General features: G+C 46.9%; 1 protein-coding gene across 3 annotated transcripts; it reads right to left on the minus strand.

Annotated features, from left to right (window-relative positions):
- Positions 1-154: 154 nt before the first annotated feature.
- ACOX2 (acyl-CoA oxidase 2) lies at positions 155-19,342 on the minus strand. Of its 3 annotated transcripts, none has more exons than XM_054215977.1 (15): positions 19,184-19,342; positions 17,938-18,313; positions 16,608-16,770; positions 14,080-14,231; positions 13,454-13,561; positions 12,627-12,746; positions 12,037-12,152; positions 11,454-11,626; positions 10,161-10,323; positions 9,273-9,463; positions 7,958-8,119; positions 6,848-6,953; positions 3,807-4,024; positions 1,899-2,031; positions 155-966 (listed from the first exon to the last, which is right to left on the minus strand). In XM_054215977.1, exons 2-15 carry the CDS (start codon positions 18,095-18,097, stop codon positions 904-906), a joined length of 2,028 nt encoding a protein of 675 aa, XP_054071952.1. In that variant the 5' UTR covers positions 18,098-18,313; positions 19,184-19,342; the 3' UTR covers positions 155-903. The 3 variants fall into 3 exon arrangements, with proteins under 3 accessions (XP_054071952.1, XP_054071954.1, XP_054071953.1); XM_054215979.1 differs by having other exon boundaries at positions 17,938-18,110; positions 19,184-19,335; XM_054215978.1 differs by having other exon boundaries at positions 17,938-18,151; positions 19,184-19,328.
- Positions 19,343-19,833: the final 491 nt, after the last annotated feature.

The following is a 19,833-nucleotide window of genomic DNA, read 5'->3' on the forward strand; positions in this document are numbered from 1 at the left end:
TGCAACACGTGGTAAGAAATACCTGTGTTAACTGGCATTGAATTACAATTACAAGATGTTCTTTGCAACACTTCATTTACTAGCAAATTAATGACTGGCCTGGATCAGCCTGCCCTTCCCATAATTATGAAGTATAATAATTAGAGAAGCAATATTCCAAATAATACATTTTACTGGAGCCCAAGATTTATAGAAAGACAGTACGAGCAGCTCTGTTGATGGGGAAGTAAATTCTGCAGGCTGGAGTTGGCATCACTTTGTCTGAATCTTCATTAGCCAGGAATACTCCACCGCTGAGCGATTTAAGACCTATTTTAACTGTCCAAACAGATGTACTTTCTAATATACTTCTTGATGTAAAAGAGCAAGCTGTTCCTAGAAATAAGGAGCGTAATTTCCCCTTCCTTGTGTTTTTCATTAAAGTGTTGGTTTTCTGTTTTTGATTTTTGGGGTGTGTTTGTGTTGTTTGGTTTTTTGTTTTTAATTTTTTTTTTTTTTTTGAAGGTACCATACAGTTATAGCATGCTGAGGGGGAGCTCATAGTGTGGGGTTTTTGTGTGTTGTGGTTTTTTTTTTTTTCCTTAATTGTCATATAGTGGATTTAGAAAAAGAATAGGAAAGCCAAATGGCATAGTTTGGATGGTATCAGGACACTCCAGGTTAGAAGACAGCAAACCCTAGGCTATTTCTGACTAGATTGCCTCGTAGCAGCGGGTACCCCTCAGCGCGGTTTGGCTTCTGTCTGATTAAAAGCAAATGGCTGGCTAAGAATCTTGTTTCATACTTGTTGCAACGGCAAGTAAGCAACTGATTATTAATTCTAATTAGTCATTACTGATGCTTAATAAATGTACTGCTGCACAAAGAACAGGAGATGTGTGGCCTTCACTTAGATCACGGTCTTCATAATTTCGATAGCGTGTTGTGAAGAAGTGGCTTCAAATACTTCTCATAGGCTGGGCTTATCTGTTCAAAAAGAATGTGGAAGGGAATGAATGGTAATTAAGAAGGAGGAAAAGGCAATAATTTTTTTTATTAAGAATGATCTCTGAAACATAGCAAGCTACACTATTTTAAAAAAAACCAAACAAACCCAAACAGCCAGCTATTTCAGCTATGCAAGAGTCTCTTTCCCTAAAGTATGTGCTGTCCTTCATAACCAGTGCACAATACTTATCCCAAATGGAACAGCATACTGTTTAACTTCAAAAAAATATGCTTGAACTTGAATGTTTGCTGAAGGCAAATTTTGTGTTCAGCTGTAGAATTTCAAAGGGTTGCTGATTACCACGGTAAAAATCTCACTTAAGGCAAAATGAGTTTTCAAACAGAGCAATAGCTATTTGCATCGTGCAGAATTTCACATTACTCCACAATACGTATGAATTCAGAAGTGAAAGTAAAGTGCTAAAGACCATGAAGGATGAAATTGCCTTGTTTAACATTTATACTCTTTCTGGTTAAACATACTATTAAAAAAAATTAAGTATCGCACTAGTAAAAGTACCAGTGTATGGAAAATACCTTGCAATTAGTGGCTCTTGCAGCCATCTAGTGTTGTTCTATAATATGTAAACAGACTTTTGCTTTAGCTTATTTTATACAATGTTACCCCAGTGATATAAGTTTAAAAACCAAAAATACATGGGTGGCACATGACAGTCCAGCTCCTAGGTTGCTACGCTGGGGGCTGTAATTTGTTGTTAGGTTAAATGTCTGAGCTAAGACTGCAGGTGGCATAATTGGAGTATCACAGGTCATTGTTCAGAGCGAGATACTGATAATTAAATGCTCTTACTCCCCTTGCTTTTATCTGTATTGCTTTTATTGACAGAAAAGCAAGCAATTTCTGCTCTGGCCAGAGCAGAAGCTGCCTGACTGTAATGCGGCATCCATACCTGCTTGTTGGTCGGTGACTTCCGCGCCCACTCGTAAAGCCGTTGGTAAACTTGTCCGTCGTAACAGCCAAGCGCAGAATTCAGGCTCTTATCTGTGAAGTCAAAAGCATCCACTAGCGGAACAGCATCCTTCCTACGGAGCAGATGAATGACATTCGTGTTACCGAAGCAGGTATTGCTTTGTAAGGGAGTAAAATAAGTCAAAAGTAAACTTGAAAGTCAGTTGTCCGAGTTCCTCAGTCTAAAATGCTTGTGCCAGTTTTTCCCCTTGCCTACACTGAGGGGAAAATCCTGCTTGTTTTGATTCCTCAGAGGCGTGTTCTACTAATGCCCTGAGTGATCTGTATTGTTGAATGGGTATTTGTAGGGTCTTGTAATCACCTGGGCTCTGTCCCTAATTCCCTAATTTAGAACTCAATCTCCTGTCAGGTTTTTTCTCAGCAGTCTGTGCCGGTTCTTGCTTTTGGCTTTCAGGATTTTTTTGTTTTGTTTTTTTTTTTTTTCTTCTGGTGTATGTATTTGTCTCACAAAATGTAATTGGATTGACGTGAAGTGCTTTGCTGATCTCCAGCTGCCATCTACTCTGAAGTATTTCTGTTACCTCATCATGGAGTGTCAAGGTCTTCTACTCTCCTTGTGTCTGTGAGAACAAAGCAGCCCTGAACCCCACCAAGGGCCCATCAGCCCAGGGGCCAATCTGACAGCAGTCACCTACAGATAGCAGAGGAGAGCGTAAGGGCAAGTACGCAACGATGGCACCTTCTAAGCGGGAGATGGTTTCTTTTTCCTTGTCCTCCCATCGTCCCGGGTGTAGGAAGTGGCGCTGTCTACGCCGCACCTCAGATACAGGGATGCAAAGTGGTTTGCTCAGATGTTGGCATTTGCATCTGCCGGTTCCTTTTTGGGGGAGGGCTGTTTGGAGTTTTAAAGGGAAAGGCTGTTTGTTTTTTTTTTTTTTTTCTTTTACAGACTGGGAAGTGTTGATATCCTTTCTCCTAATTGTAAATAACTGACTTTAATTACCTAGGTAAATATCCACTCCATTCTTGAATCCTGTTAACGAGGCATGGGCTAACCTGGAGACGTCACAGTGAATTCCAGAGACGACAACATGTTAGGCTTTCGAAAATGTTGTGTTAAGCTTAGCGCTTAACTTGAATTCTGAGTTATCAGTTATCAGTCATCAGTTCTGAAAACGCTCACTGTTTGGCTCAGTCCTGTTCAGCTCTTGGTTATGGCACGTACTTGTTTCTCTCCAGGTGGCTTCAGTAGAATTTTACATACAGTAGTAGCTCACTTCTCTGCACTGTGAGTTAATCCGTTCTTAACAAACGGCACTGAGTAGTGGAAGATGAACCCCTTGTGGAAAAGCCTTTGTGAGCGTTGTGGTAAGTTAAAAAACCTTATCATATCTCAGAAGTCACGTAGTAAGTAATAAATGGTGCCGAGCAGATGCATCTGAACTAGCTGTAGGCAGGATTGTTTGGGTTCTGGTTGCAGCTCAGCCATGGCAACAGAGTGGGCTGTATTAGCTGCGGGTTAAGCAGATTTTGCAGCGTATGATCGGTTGCTGTGGCTGCCTCCTGCCAGTGCTGCTCTGACTACATGTTTTCTTGCTTCTGCTCTACCGCAAATCGTAACTCCTGATCTATAATTTAAGATTTCATGTTACAGAACTTTAATTTCGAGATTGCAGAGGAGCTGGACACTTAGGTCTGTTTTGCTGTGAAAACGAGCTCTGTGTAGATGTTTCAATCAATTTCTAGTGCTGCCAGGCAATGAAAATAAAACCCGAGTGAGGTGAATTGACTTTGGAGATGTTGCCATAGGTACAGCAGCACCATTTTATATCTATCGCAAGGACAAACTGAATAGCTGTGTATCTGCGCTCACGCTAGGGCAGCTCACCGAACGATAGCCAGGAGGTCCAGGTATGATGCTGTGACCATGTCCATTTGTGCTCCAGATATGTATCCGTCATGCATGAAGACTCCTGCGTTCGAGAAGATCCCGTGTAATGCAAAGAGGTCGCAAAGATGTTTCATAATCTTCTGGATGCCAGCCTTGCTCTCGAGTTTTTCCACAGTTTCTGCAAAGTTTTTCACAGTGATGTAGTGGCAGTGAGCCTGGAAAACAAACGCAATCAACAGTGAATGCACCTCAAAACACTTTTAGTAGGCCAAGTGACTCAAACATTCTCACAAAGAATACAAAACCTTTTCATTTCCCTGGCACTTTCCCAGTCTGTATTCTTTGTTTGCTGGTTGACCAGACCTTTTTGCATTCGTGTCGTACAGTGACAGCAGAGGAGAGAACTGGGGGTCAGTCAACACTGTGGTATTTGTAAACTCTAGAAATTATGGTAGTACTTACTCTAAATATTTTTGATGCACACCCCAAAGAGTTTGTGTGATGGAAACACACCAGAATGTGCTTGTGTTGACCCCTAGCAAGGGAGTCTTGTTTATACATCAACAGGAGAAAACTTTTGTTGAAGACCTTGGGCTCATGGTAGGCTGGGCTCAGTGTCTATAGGACTTCAGCTCTGAAAAGATCCGTTGTCACAGAACAACAAAACCTACCTCTCGCTTTTGTGGTTTTGAGTAAAGTGATAATTTCTGGGTCAGACACCAGTAGAGTGTCTAACTGCCAAGTTGCAAAAACTCTGGCCGAGCTCCAGAGCAAATGAAGCAGGCTGACTCCACCTGTTTGTGGGGGTGACTCTTGTTATGCTGACATCACTGTGGTGGGTGGTGGTGGTGGTATCTGCCCGGGTTCACTCCCCCACAGTACAGTTCTCCTCCCGGCTGCGTAAGCTCGGCACACCTGCAATGCAGCTCTTCTTGCCAGCATGGCCAAGCAGCGTGGAGGCCAGCGTGGACTGCAGAACCTGCCTGAGAAGCTGGGTGTCTACTCAAGCAATTAACCTGTGTGGAGTCTGCAGCAAAGCCGTACCCAGTGTCTGAGCTCCTCAGCTGAGAGCAGGCGTCAGTTCATGTAGCTGCTGTGCCAGTCGTGTGGGTGAGCCTTCAGGGAAGGTGTGGAACAAGAAGTAAATACAGCAGTGGCCCAAGAAGGCAGCAGGCTATCAAGGTTTAAAAGCTATGGGGGAAACTCCAGCGTTTTGGGTAACTCTTCCTCTTCCTGAAGTATCTAAGGAACTTTGGGCACCCATATCCCATTTTCTGAAGTGTCTGGCTGCACAATCACCACTGACAGTACCACAGTCAGCCCTCTGCATATGTTAGGCTCTTCAGAAAGAGTTTATTTCTGACTGGTCCTGTGTCTAGGTTCTCCTCCTCCCTTCTCTGAAAGAGCCGGATTCCGGCTCCTCCTGTGACACCTGGTCTCCCCAGTTCTTCAGTCCAGAGTGGTGGGTGCAGGAGGGAACGGCTTGTTCAGGTTTGTGTGTGGGGAGTGTCAGTCAGAGCCTTTTCTTGAGATAACCTCAAATGGGAACGTTGTGCTTCAGTTTCATTCCACTAAAAATATATTTACGTTTAAGCAATTATAGGGAAAGTAATTTTTAAAAGTCACTTTGTTTATAGGAGCTCTCCTTTGTTTCTGAGGCAATTACAGAGTTTTTCCTGCTCATTTTCAAGCTTACAGCATTGAATACTTGCTGCTTCCACTGAGTCTATGTAATTGAAAATGGGAGGTGAGACAGCAGATGGGTGACCACAAAAAACGATACTGCTGAGATCAAGTCTCTGCTCCCTTGCTCGGTGAGTTCATGTTTTGAAGGATTATAACTGTGCTTACCAGTATGAGCGGACCAACGCTTCCGATGGTTTTGAAAGGATCTCAGCTGTTGCCGAGCAAGACTTTGACTCATCAGGGACTTCCTCTAATTGACTAACTGCAAGGGGGCTGGTCCCTACTATGAAATCCCCAAGATGGTATCAGCACAGTTGGCATGTGTAGGCTTCCTTTTTCCCTGTCAGGAGCTTCTTGCTAAGTCCATTTCAGTTTGGATTGGCTCTGGCTGAACGGTAGATTGCAGCAAGATGTTTTTCATTAAAAATTGAGTGAAGTTAAAATAAGCTGCGGATCTGTTTCAAAATCTTCCTTTCCTCAGTGAAGGAAGGAAGGAAGACCTTCACCATAATTGTAGAGGAATCACAGTTAATTGCATATTAAAAAAAGAATTTCGTTTTTTTGACCTACTGAAATATCAGTGGTTTTGATTTTCATTTAAGTTTAGGGCTTTCCACCCCTCTTGCTTTCTTTTCTGCTTAGTTCTGTACCAACTGACCCCTGTTGTGGAGAGCAAATGCTGCTGTCCCGATCCTACTTGAGCTGAGGGAGTGCTGCTTGCCTGCCTAATCCGTGTGAACTGGGAGTTGGTGGTTTTGAATCTCTTATAAATTTGACTTTGATTTGACTTTTCTTTCAGTAGTAATTAACATTGCACTTATCGCTGCTTTTCATTGTTTTCCCTGCAGTTATCTTTCCTCGCGAGAGCGGCAGATGTAAGAAATACCAGGCACGTTTCGCCCTTGCTGTGACTCCGCCAGCTTTCAGTAGGGCGGCTGTGGGGAGACTTTCCTCTGGGAGACAGAAACGCTGGATTCTTATAAAAAGATGGGTGTTAGCTGGAGGGTTCTTTTTGCAGGATACGGGAGGTCTGATTCTGCTAGTAGTGGAGAATACTAGCTCAGCATAACCGAGAATGTTGGTTTTTTCCCCCCTCCCCTCCCTTTCATTTCTACTCCCTGTAATCTTTTTCTACGTGGCCTATTCAGATGACAAATTCTTCAGATCAGGAATTGCTTCTTACTACAATTTTTCCACCGTGCAGACCACAGTGGTGCCCTGGTCTTTGTGGTGTCCCTCAGATGCTAACGCAAAACACTGAACAGCGCTGAGCTTTTAAGCTATTCGTGTCGCTTCTGTTGCATGTGGTATCTTAAAGAGAAATGTCAAATAAGCGGCTAAATTTTGCTAACCTTCGCAGCCTGCGCCAGCTGCACTGTGCACCGGTTCCACGCATCGTGCTTTTTGACTCCAGACTGAATCAAGTCCTGCAGTTTCGCTGCTGTGCTGCTTATGAGTCTGGAAAATTGAAAAAGCATATTGTGTATGAGTATAGCAGCCCACGTGCCCTCATCCCATCCTCAGACTCGTGTGCGATCGTATGGAAAAATGGCATTTCTGACATTTGAAGTTATCTACGCTCAGTATGAGCGAAGGTAGATTATGCAAAATCTAAGTACAAATTGGGAGAAGCACCCGGACTGCCCCGGTACTGAAGGATTTCTGCCTTCTCAGCTTCCAGGGTAGTTTACCAGGGGATCTGCTAAGTTTCCTTGGGTTGTGCGTGTGTAAGGAGAGTTTGCAAAACAAAATAAAGCAGTGATAATATTGGACAGATGTTACATTTATGTTTCTACTTTTCTACACAGGGATCCAAATCCTGCTCCCGTTGACACCGAAGCTTTCGGAAGAATGGGTTCGTCTCTACACTGATTTGAATGACAGCAGGGTCGTCTCTGTACCTGTTTTTCAGAGATGACACCCATATGACCTGTAAAAGCGCACGTAATACTAATGAGACTGCTCATGACCTCATTTTTATTTGTGTTGAGTGGTTGAATGTGTAGTTAGAAGGCTACAGGCAGAACGAGAGGCTCTGTGTTTGCTGTGGTGTTAGTTCAAAACAAACATCAGTTTCGCAGGTATGTGAAATTTTAACTTTCTCTAGAGAATTGCACGGGGTCCAGTTGCCTAAAGCTTTTACCGGATGGCAACTCAGTGACGTGGTCTGGGATTTACTTAAATGGTACCATCCGCTTGGTATGGAATCAACCCTATGGAATATAGTAGGTAGCACGTGGCTTAAAAACTTCTGATGATTTGAATGTGAAAGCTTCTTATTGACCATTTGATATGGTTGTTAATCCCATGTGAGTCTTCCTTTTCTCTTTCAGGAGCAGATGGTCTCAATTCTTGTGTAACTTATGTTATTTTGCCTCCCTTTAAAGCAAGGAAGAAGCTGAGCTCTTAACACATTTCTGATGCCAAAGAGAGAAAGCCCGTCTCCCGTCCTCCGTACTGACCTGACTGCCATGTGTTGATAGGCCTCAGTGTAAATATCTGGACTGAGAAAATCCAACTTGTTCTTGGCTGGACACTTCCTGGGTTTCACTGCAGCCAGATAAGTGACAGATGGTGGAACGGACTGGCCAGTGCTGGCTGCCATGAAGGACTTAACCAGGAACCTGGGGAGAGGGTAACAGTAAGAGCAGGGTATGGTTGTGATCCCCACACAGCAAACGGCCGTGTAAAAAGTAAAGCAGGCTCGGGTGAGGAGCAGCAATGTGTGACCTGTCCCATCAGTGGTCCAGAATGGACTTGAACAAGTAATGACCTTTTCGGTTTGCATGTTATTCGCTGTAACCTGATCTGTGATGGGTCTCAGGGGTAGCCTGTCTGCTGTATTTAATGCTACAGCAATCTGTAGTGATGAATTTTTCGGAAGAAACTTGCTGTGGCTGTTAGCAGTCTCAGCAGCATGGTGATGAGAGACATTATCAACTTTGCAGCCCGAGTCGTAATGCTCTGGGAGCCTTGCTGGTGGTTTGGTCTTGCCCTCTGGTTCCCAGCACGCAGTCACATTATGGTAACAAATGTGAGACCCTTTCTTAGAGCTGAACGTGTGTCCAAGGAGCATTCCCCACTCCCTCTTTTTTTTGGCACTCCTGCTGTGACCTAGGCTGACCGGGTCTGGAAGCAAAAAGTTACAGCATTTCTCTTGACCTTGCTATCGGCCTTGCAGAAGGAGTCGGTAATGAGCGCAGAAGTGTCTGCGTGCGAGCACACAGCTACGTGGCAGCACCTCCGTCCCTGAGAAGTGTACTGGTTTTCTCCTTCTAGTAAAAACGCGCGTTATTAAAAGTTCAAACAGCTGTGGTTTCCTTCCCCCGTATTTCATCTACTCTGGGTAATCATCGGTCTGTGTGTTCGGAGGAAAGTGGTGTTCTTGGAGCATGACTCATCCGCTTTCAGCATCCAACAACTTTGCCTTCTCTGAATCAACCTCACTACTGATATTGTGTTACATCGGGCGCTTAAAATATAATCCGTAAAACTTGCATAGCAATGCTTTTGCTGCGCTACGAGACAAAGAGGAAAATGAGGTTATGCAGAACAGCACCTGCATACGTCCCCAAACCAAAAATAGAAGAGATAATCCGATTCCCACACACCTCCATGCCTGTTAGACGGAAGACATGAATAGTTTATGTCCTGAGCTGTATTTTTAGAAGGTGCTGTGAGAAAGGAGTAGCTGGTTTTACTGGTTTTGGAGAAGAAGTGGTAGAGGTTGAATAAATGAGGGGACAGGCTTTTAGATGAGCAGATTTGCATTGTTACCTGGCAGTCTGCAGGAGCAAAATGGTGTTTTCCCCTTCATAAATACAAGAGGCGATTATTTTAGTGTACAAGGAAGGGAGTCCGCTCAGCAAGGAATAACCGTGTCCCCCGCATGCCCGGAGGCAGATCTCCACTCCTGAAGTGCAATACTGAGTAACCGTGGCTTTAAAGCCTGAAGAAAGTGCATGGAGCTGTTTAAAAATAAATACATAAAAAAAAAAAAAAAACAAAACGGTAAAGGCTTAATGGTGAAAGTGTTCTAAAGCAATCCTCAGAATAAGTTCCCTTTTTGAATTTTGTGCAATTCCTGCGTGTGAAATCCCTGCCAGATCCTCCCTTCCGTCCTGGAGTAGCCCCCAGCTCCCTCAACCCGGCCTTCGTTTTGTGCCTGGGACGCTGCACCCCCGGGCGCTGGGCACATTGTGGTCAGTTTATGCATTTTTGGGTTTCTCTCAACCAGCCGTGGCTTTGGCCGCCCTCGTTCAGAGTGTGCTTTCATTTCAGGCTTCCAATTGCAAAATCTTTGTTCTATCTAAAAAGTCACATTTTTGGTTTTGGCTCAGAAGTGAATATTTGCATGTGCATTTGTAGGTGAAGTTGTGAAATAATGTTCTGTGCCACCAGCTACTCGGAACGAGGTTTTTATCAAATGGACATGCTTTTCAAGGACTTTTCACTCTGCAATAGTTCCCAAAATGAAAAATTGGGGGCGGTGAAGGGAAAGGCTGTTGTTGACTGGTTGTGGACCTGGGACGCGCCGTTTGGTCTCTTAGCGCTTCCTCTTTTCCCAGTTATCCAATGGTGAGGGGAACGCTGGGCCAGTTGGCTAAAATACTTTGATATTTAGGGATGAGAAGTGCTGTATGAGCTCATCCCGCGGCAGCTCACCTCTGGCAGCGTGTCAAAGTTCTTCCTCTGGATCTCTCTGTACCCCCTGTCGAACATCTCCTGCAGGTAGTCGTCGATGAAATGAAAGGCGTAGGCTGCTGCCAGCTGGGGCAGCAGTTTCTCTTGCTGGGTCTGGTAGTCAAGGATTTTTGCTTCTTGTTCCCTGTTGGAAGACAGGTAATGAAGTAGGGCAAGTGCGGACACAGGCATAGCTGCTGTTAAATTTACCTATCGCATGATGAAAAATGGCATTTTTCATTACCAAGAGGCGGTACGTGAACGGGACCGAGCTGATGTCGTGGCAGCAAATCTGCCCAGCGTGCTAAGCTGATAGAGAAACAAGCCCAACTAGGAAAAAAAGTAATTTTTCTGCTGCTTTGGTGAACCAGCCTAACAGAGTAGAAAAGGCTCAGTACAGAGGCGGAACAGGGACCGCGGGGGAGGACGAGGACGAAGCCTTCAAGGATAGCAAGCCGTTAGGCGTTAGAGGGGAGGCGGTGGCACTGCACCCTGAAAAACTTTGGCTTTTCAAAGTGCATCTTTGTGGCCCTGGGTGCAGATAAGTTTGTCTGAAAATATTTGAGTCTAAATTATTTTAAGCTTTCTGAGCTTTTTCTTTTTTTTTTTTTTTTGGATGTTCTTTACCGCTTTTGCTGTGGTTAGTACACTGAGGACTTCAAATGATGGAATTGGTTATTTCCATAGTCCGGCGTGCTGTGCTCTTGTGTTTGGTTTGTGTTTGAACCAAACCACCTTCTCATGAGGATCTTCTTGCTGTTGAAAGGCGATTTTAAGTGGAAATTTTTGAAATCCATTCAAATGAAAATATCTATTTAAAAATTACAGGGATTCTTACCAGACTAATAAAATTCAGCGTTGTAAAGTGTGGATATTGGAATTGTGGATGTTGGAAGGTATTTTAATGTCGCGCCCACTAGCAGGATGCTGTGGAATAAGAATTCAGCGACTTGTCCTCTTTGTCTGGGTTCTGCTCAGTTATGGGGTTACACAGGAAGGCCCGTTATAAGAAAAATAAATTGCCTGTGTGAACTGCTGAGCTATTCAAACTATGAAGCTTATCTCAGAAAGAACTGTAAACATTCTCTTGTACTTTGGCTGGAGCTCGTTAATGAAAATAATGGGGAAGCATGTTTGTAATATGTTTGTAACCTGGGCGCAGGAAATAAGCCAGTGATGCGCTGAAAGATAAGATGAAAAGTTAGAAATACGACCGGTGAGGGGCAACATGGTGTATGGTCCCCTTCCCACCACTGCGGACTTGCGTGGCATTACCCAGGCTTTAACTTGGACTGCCGGCGAACCGCCGAGTATCGGATGGCGATGGTGCAAGCTTTCATTAAAGGTGTTACAGCTTCGCCTGAAATGAGGGAAATGCGCACTGAAGTCATTGTGAAATAATTGATCTTCTGTGACCCCCGTCTTACATAGGTGCCATCTGGTTGAACCTAGAGAAGAGAGAGGATGTTAGATGCCACCTTTGTCAATACTTCAGTACTAGAATGGTTGTGCAATCTCTACGCGTAGAATAAAACAGACGTCAAAATCCTTCACTGAATGCAAAACTAAGTATTTTTATGTTTGATGGATAAAACACATCCATTTGAAGAGACGAACTCTTACTGCTTCTGGCTCAGGTGGGTTCTGCCTGCCCCATGATCCCCAACCTCTGAACGTGGAATTCCTGTCACCGAGTTTCATTTAGGGTTCAGGTAACTTCTGCCCTTGATAAAATCACGGAGACTTGCAGACGCCTCAAAGGAAGATTTTTGTCCTAAATTTAGGCAGGTCCCTGTTGTCTCTCTGTCTGTGCGATGACAGTCTGACGGGTGAGTCTGTGATGTGACTCCGTACGTACCTCGCAAAACTTGTTCAGCATGTTCTCCCTGGGGACACGCACGTTCTGCAGCATGAGGTACCCGTTGTCGATGTGCTCAAAATTCATTTTGGGGCCGATGTCTCCTGCAATTATGCCTGCAGCGGGAGAAAACGTAGCCTGCTTACTTCCACTTGAACCTTTTTCTCCCCATTTTTTGTCAGGCTGGGGATGTCAAAGGAAGGGCACGTTCAGCTCTGCTTCTTCCCCAGCGTGGGTGATCTTGCCTGAGGGGACGAAACAGGCATTCAAATGCCTTGTGGTAGTTTGTTTCAGTGATCCATCTGTTACCCGCGTTTGCCTGGGTCGGAACTGAGTTGTCAATGCAGAGGGGGTCAGAGCAGCCCAGGCTTCTGGGTAAGAAGGCGGCTTGGTCTGGATATGCCTCAGGATATGTTAAATCTTCCTTTAGATAAAAAGGTTGGGGTTAATGATAACTATGCCTTGTGTATCTGTCTTGGTTTGGTTTTGGCAATTACAACTCTCTCCCTGGGCCCAATGTTTTAGAATACATTTAAGTGTAAAATAGGCAGAGCACCTGCATGAGTGCTGGGATGTCCGGGGTTGCTTACCTGGGCAGAGTGAATGGTCCTGAAGGCTGCGTATCTGCACGATGAAGGGATGTATGCCGTAGCACTTCCCGTGGACGTACAGCTGGGCAAAGACCACTGTGTGGGTTGCTGACCTTCCCACTGCAAGAAGAAAAACAGCCCCCTTCCCTTAAGACAAGGTACATCACAAACACTTCCACTGTTAACAGCAGGCAGTGGTAATTGTGTGTTTGGTCTGTGGGTCAGCGTAGGTGTGATCCACAGATGCTGGATGCTGGATATTGCCTAAATCTGTGCTCTGAGCCTGCTCTTGGCTCTTAGAGCTTCTACCTCTGTCGCTGCCCGTGAGGCTTGGATAAACAGTTTGCATCAGCAGATGGGAAAAAGTAAGTAGTTAAAGTTCATGGAGTGCTGAGAGAGTGGTCAGTTCCGTGGCTGGCAGAGTAACTCCAGTGATTTTCTGTGAAATACCTTCCTGAAGGGAACCATGAATTTCACGCTTGAATCTTTTATGCGGATCCTTTATGCTGATGACCTCCCTGCAGGTTTTGGTCATCTGAGTATTATTTACAAAGAAGAGAAGATTGATTCCTGCAGAGGCAGGAGTTTCCCTGAGTGAAGTTCTCCAGCCCTGCCACCCAAGGGCTTTTGACAGATGATGGTGGCTCCCTTCTGGCCTTTGAACTTGTACAAAACCCTTTGGTCTCTTATTTGCCTCTTGATGTGTGCATCTCTTACTGAAGTCCTCTGCTAGCTCCTGGGCCCTCAAACACAGAGCTTGAGCAGGGCAGACTGAGTAACTGAAGGAGCCAAATTAGGAAAACCAAAATATTTTTTGTGGTACTTACTGTCTCCAGGCCACCACTTCATGGCAGAGATCTTTGGTGTGTTCAGTATAAACTCCTGTGTAGTGACATCAAAGACTGCTGTTGTTTCCAAACCCTGAAGATAAGTTCCTTTAAAAAAAAAAAATAAAAAAAATCTATCTATCCTGGTGTATCACAAAGATGGAGAGAATGGAGGATCCCTGGAGGCTGGTGTGGGTATTACCAGGGTTTTGTGGTTGACTCTCCAGATGAGAACCACAGGACCATGCTCCCAGTGACCCCACACTCCTGCAAAGATCTCTTGAGCCACATGGTACTCGGGCAAGCTGCCTTGTTCATGGTGACAGCCGCCAACTCAGGCAAGCTGCCTGGCTCATCCCCTCCACCGATGGTGGCTGCCTGCTGTCTAACCACGAGCTTTCACCCTCGCTTGTTATTTTTTTTCCACATGAGCAAAACCAAAGCCAGCACATCTCCAGCTTGCAGAGGAATGCTGAGGACATCAACCTCTAACGCACAGGTGGCATTTTTCCTCCCAGCCACCCCTGTCCCAGTGAAGCGCGGACAGCTTGAACTCCAATGCCCCTGAGAATCTGGACCAGAGTCTCTCGTCCTACGGAAACACTGCGTTTTCTTTGCAGCCTTACCGTGCCCCAGTTCGGTCTGGGCATAGCTTCCAATGAGCTGATACTGGGAGGCGGGGGGAATCCACTTGGCAATCTGTTCGTCGGAGCCCAGCACCGAAATACTTCTCATGAAGATGCGGTGAAGGAGAAACGCGATGTCTCCTGCCACTGCCCTGCGGAGAAGGCACAAGGGGTATTTTTACATGGATGAAGTTCCAGGGATGTGATGAATGAGCCAGTGACACTGTGGCGGTCACCAGACAGTACCACCTGCTGCCTTTCGATTTCTGCGTTGTCATACCCTACCCAACGCCCAGCATCGACACAGTATGGGCTCTTCCAAGCTGCTTTTATTCCTTCTTTCATAACATAGTTTGCTTAAGTGTTGCTAGCTCATTATTTCACTTGCTTGTGGAGGAATTATCTGTTCTGAGTAGCAGATGCTGAGCTCCTAAAAACATAGCCCAGCTCCAAAGCTCCTGGAGCTCTGATAGCTTGTGAGCCCTTCGTATCTTTATTTCCCTTCATACTTGTTTTATTTTTTTCCTGATTATTTAAGTCACATTTTAAGGCTGAGCTAAAAAAAAACCAAAACCCCACCACCCTACCCTAAACCCCCCAAACTCTGGCAATTCAGTGTGGGGCACATTAGACTTAATTATGTATGTAGGCATCTGAGACCTGGATTTCCTGGGCCTTCGCATTCTGGGGAAATACCTGGGTACGTTGGGTTTGTTGCTGTACTATTCCCTGGCTGTTTGCTGTCAGTCACTGCCAGCGAACAATACCGGGGTGCATGGAGGTTTGGCATCACTCGAGAGGTTTTTTCCTTAGGGAAAAATTCAAATACATCCTTGTAACCTGGTTTATTGTCTGGTCAGGTTCTTTGCCATCACCAGTTGACAGGGCTGCGTACATCCCCAAAAGCGCTATTCCAGAAGCTGTGTGTAGGAACTTGGGTACGCTGCTTTCCGTGGTGCAAATCAGAAACTCATTTGTTTTAAGTTGGGTGGGGTTTTTTTTTGTGTGTGTTTGTGCGAGAAATCGTAAGAAAATACGAGGAATATGGTCCCTCTTCCTGAGATTCCTCAGACTATGGTTGAATCCCCTCACAGATACAAGTACATGTTCTCTCTCACTTAAAAATAAGTGGCCGTGCTGTTCCCGGTAGCTAGGCCTGGCTGTTAGCACGTTGCTCTGCTGCAGTGCTCTAGAGAACATCTCATTCCAGATAGTTACCTTTCATTTCTAACAAACGACTGCTCCCTTTCTTTTATACGTGCCCTGAGAGACAATCGGTCGTGCTGAAACAGTGTGTGTGTGTGAATATGAACAGAAAAGCTAACGGGAAATTGCTTTGATTAACAGAGAAAGATGTAACGAACCCTTGGCAGCCCATACAGAAGTAACGTTACTTTATCTGTGATTTTAAAAAGCTGGCTTTTAAATGCGTGCAAGTGATTCTGCAGCGGGAGGCACCAGGACTTGGTCAGTGAGCGCCTGGTGCTCCCCTGGGGTTTCCGCAGGCAGAGCTGCCCTGCCAGGCGCTGCGCGGGCTGGCCCCCACGGAGCCCGTGGCGACGGGGGCCGGATAAACGCAACCCCAGGTGGGAGAGGCGTTGAGTTTTGCCAGGTTTTTAAAATCTGCTAGGATCTTTTTTTTTTTTTTTTTTTTTTTTTTTACTTCCGAGGGAGGAGTGCAGAGCTGCTTTTGATTGGGAATATAATGATCGGGTCCAAGAGCTCTCGATGGGAGGTTCCCCCCTTTAGCCGGCCCACCCACTGTAGGTGGCGAAGAGCTTGGTGTAAAAAAAAAAACTATAATCTTTCATATGATGAAATATTGGAAAGTGACTTTGAGCGTCAGCGGTGATTTGTAAGGTGCAGCCGTTGCCTTTTTGAATGATGCTTTTGAACTTGCACCTTCTTGCTGGGCACGCAGCCCTCAAAACGGACAGTGTGCACTGGGCACTTTTATTTAGCAAAGGGGGGAAAGAAGGAGGCGCAAGCAATTAAAATGTGGAGCTCAACCCCATGCGAAGTGTTAAGTTTTTTTTTAAGGAAAGGATTGTGAAAAATATTTTATTCCAGTCCTACAAATGAAGTTGTTTTTTTTTTCTTTCTCTTTTTTTTTTTTTTTTTAAATACAATATGGGTTTTCTAGATAGAGAAAACTTATCTGGAAGTCAGTAACATAACTGAAACAGCACCATCCCATTATACGTTTAAAAATGCATAGGAGCAGCGTGCGAGCTGTAGCACAGGTAAGGCGTTTGCTGAAGTGGAAATACCACGTTGGGGACGCGAAGTGCTGTGATCTATCACGCTGTACCCCTGTGCTGCTCTTTGAGAAGTTCCCTGCCGTGTATCATCATTTTGCCTTTTCCCGAGCATGCTGCTAAAGTAAAAACTTGCAGCGTGTTTGTATCAAAACCTTAGCTGTCAACTGTTGGCCTCTCCCAGCCTTTGCTAAAGCCATTTCTTGTTGGCGTACAAATCTTTTAACAAAAAAAATTAGTCTTACAGTTAAAAAATAAAATAAAAATCACCTGTAAATGTACTTAGATTCAGGTCCGTCCTGACTCCATCCCATCTCGTGCATCTTTTTCTGGAGGTGAACAGCCTTTCTGACTGCTGCTTCGTACCTCTCATTCTGGCTCTGGAAATACTGATTTTCTCTGCTGAACACAGGGTCGCGTTCGATAGCTTCGACTGCAAAGCAACACGGAAGAGTCGGTTCTCCTGGGGCTGGGCAGGAGCGGGCAGGGCTGGGGTCGTGGGTACCGATGCTGTGACTTTTTAGGGTGACTGTGGGCAGGTCTTATCTTGCCAGGGCTGGCTCTGGGGGCTGTCGTGCCCAACGCTGAGAAGCGGTGGAAGGAGGAGAGGAGGGGAAGCGAGTGGGCTCTGTTGAGTGGAAGCAGTGACCCTGCAGGGTAAGGCACCGTCCCTGGTCGGGGCGTTGGAGGTGACTTTGTGCCTCAGACAGAAAGTGCCATGGGCCCCTCTGTCTCTAATTGCTGTTCCCGTGCCGTGTTGCTGCTGTGATGGCAGCGAGAGCCGCGGTTAGCCGGGTTTTGCCTGGAGGGTGGCTAATGGCCGGAGATGCCGGGTGTCCCACTCGGCAGCCATGCTTCAATTTGGGATTTTATCAGCCCATTGCAGTGTTGCAAAGCGACTCTTGGCCGTGCTCTTTCTGTGTCAGCCTGAACACTCCCGCTGCTCCCTTTTTGCCTTGAAACCCTTGAGTCCCTTCACGTTTCAGGGTGTACCGAGCTCCAGTTGCACATGAAGCGTGCAATCCCAGTGGCCTGTGCCGTTTTCGTTTGGTAGGTGTATCGCATGGGGGTTCTTACAGGGACAAAAAGCTTTTCTATTTTTGTTTCCCTCTGTTCCTTCTGAGCTCACAGTCATTTTTCGGCACGCCCATCACAAGTGAGGGCAGCTCAGCCTGGCGGAGACAACCCACAGGAGGAATTCCCCACCTGGATGAGCCTGATGTGCTGGGGAGGTGCGGGGGGGTTTGGCCGGGGTTCCTGCATCCCTGCGCAGCGGCGCTAGCCCCCGCCCGCATCCCCCTTGCACAGAGATGCCCTCCCGTGTCACCCTCAGCCCTTGTATTCCAGTTTAACCAGTCTCGCCAGAGGTGCTGGGGGTGGGAGCAGGGAGGGGGAAAAGCTTCAGACCGCGGGAGTGGCTGTGGAGGAGTCGTGTTGATTTACACTTAGCAGGGGCTCCACGGTCACGCTTTTTTTTTAAGAGAGGGGGTGATCAGGCAATACCTGGGAGCACAAACCCCACCATCCCAAGGAGGAGCGGAAGCAGCGGGCACGAAGCCATGCCCTGTACCGGCCCGCGGCCCTCGCGGGGCTCACTCACCCACCGCCCTCCGCAGCCGAGTCTGCTCTGCGCCGCCGTCCAGCCAGGCCGTGAGTTTTTCCACGCTGAAGGAGGCCGTTTGCCTCTCGTTGGCCAGGTCGGGATTCACGCCGCCGGGCGCTGAGCCCTGCGAGTACTTGCCGGTCTCCAGCAGAGCCATCCTGGAGGTTGAGCTGCTCCGGGGAGGGACGGGGCTCGTCAGGCGCTGGCACCCCTGCAGCGGGCGGCGGACGAAGGCGCGGGGAGCAGCGAGGAGTGGTTTCGGTGGGTTGGCCAAGGTGTTATACCCGCGCAGGCAGCCCGGGGCACGGCTCCTTGCACTGCCAGCACGGCTATTGCAGGGCACCGCGCTCAGCGAAGTAGGCGTAGGAGTGAACTTTGTACACAAATAGGCACGTTTCCATGTTAGTTTAACAAAAAAAAAAAAAAAAAAAACAAAAAACAAACCCAAAACCAAACAAACGGGGGTTGCGTGAATATTGAGGCACTGTCTTGTCCTCCTTGCAATGATATGGGCAATGAAAATTTAGGGCACTTTTAAAAGCTCAGCATGCAGGCTTTATGATTTTATTTTTATTTTTAAACATAAAATCTTTTTCTTTCACCAGGCTGTCCCCAGTGTTTTACGAGACGTTGCTGCCGGACTATCTCACAACTCTGTGTTAACGTTTAAGGGAGTTTCTGGCCCTGGCCCGTTCCCCCTCCCCACGCTGAGTGCTGCCACTGCTGACTAGCCCAGGGGCTAGGAGCCTCCCGGACCTGTGGTTGCAGGCGCTGGCAGCTCTGCCCACGCTGCCTCCGTCCTGCTTCCCACCGGGCTCGGCTTTACACTAACTCCTAACCTTGTAATTCCCCTGTTAGCAGGAATGCTGATAAAAAAGTGTGATGGCAGGGGTGGGGTGTGCGGGGGTGGGGGTGTAGATTTTTCCCCTCGCCTTCCTAAACTATTTTTAATGTTATAAAAATTTAAAGCTCTGGAAGACTTGCAAAGATGTTTTTAATTCCCACTTTTCTGCTATTCAGCCCTTTAATTCAAGGCGTCTCGGGGGGAGAAAAGGCTCAAAGCAGCCTGCTGAGTACACAAAACTGGACAAATAACCCAGAGCTGCCCTTGAGCCGTCCCGGGAAGCGCTGGCCTGGCCGCTGGAGCTCCGGCACGGCTCAGCTGCCGGCTCCCTCTCCCGTGAGGCCGCGTAAGAAAAATCCATGTCTGCCTCCGCTACGTTCAAACCAAACCCCCACGTACCTCGTCCCTCGCGTCCTTTGGGGAGCCGTCTGCCTGCTGCCCACCTGCCCGGGCCACGCTCCCAGCGTCCCCGCGGCCGGGACCTTGTCCCCGTGGCTGAGGGAGCTCGAGGCGGCCGTGGGCGCTTCTGCGTGTGCGCGGCGGCGAGACGGAGCTGACCTCTGCCGGCAGCGGCCCAGGCAACTGTGAGGCCTAAAAATCCCGCAGCTCCCGCTGCCGAAAGGGCTGGAGCCTCTGCAGTTTTTTTTTTTTTTTTAAAAAAAAAAAAAAAAAAAGACCAAAAAAAAGAAGACATTTTTCTGATCTCACTTTGGGCTGTTTGTGCGTTGGAGGCTGCACTTCCAGCTCTGTCACCAAAGTGACACCCTGCCCTTCTCCCAGTATTTTTAAATTTTTTTTTTTTTTTTTTTTTTTTTGTAGTCTGTTTAGGACAGAGCGGAGCACCCTGTGGGCTCTCATCGCCCCTTGCCCATGGATGTGACTCGCTCGAGGTTTTCCCAGCTCGATTACTGCGCGCTTGGCTCCGGTAGGGCACTGCCCTCGGCTCTTCCCGCAGTCTGCGGGGCCAGCCGGGAGACCGGGGATGTTCCCTCAGCTCTTCCCGCAGTTTGGGGTGCCAGCCGGGAGACCGGGTATGTGCCTCGCAGGCT

This window comes from Rissa tridactyla, chromosome 10 (genome assembly GCF_028500815.1).
Source record: "Rissa tridactyla isolate bRisTri1 chromosome 10, bRisTri1.patW.cur.20221130, whole genome shotgun sequence".
Lineage (NCBI taxonomy): Eukaryota > Metazoa > Chordata > Aves > Charadriiformes > Laridae > Rissa > Rissa tridactyla.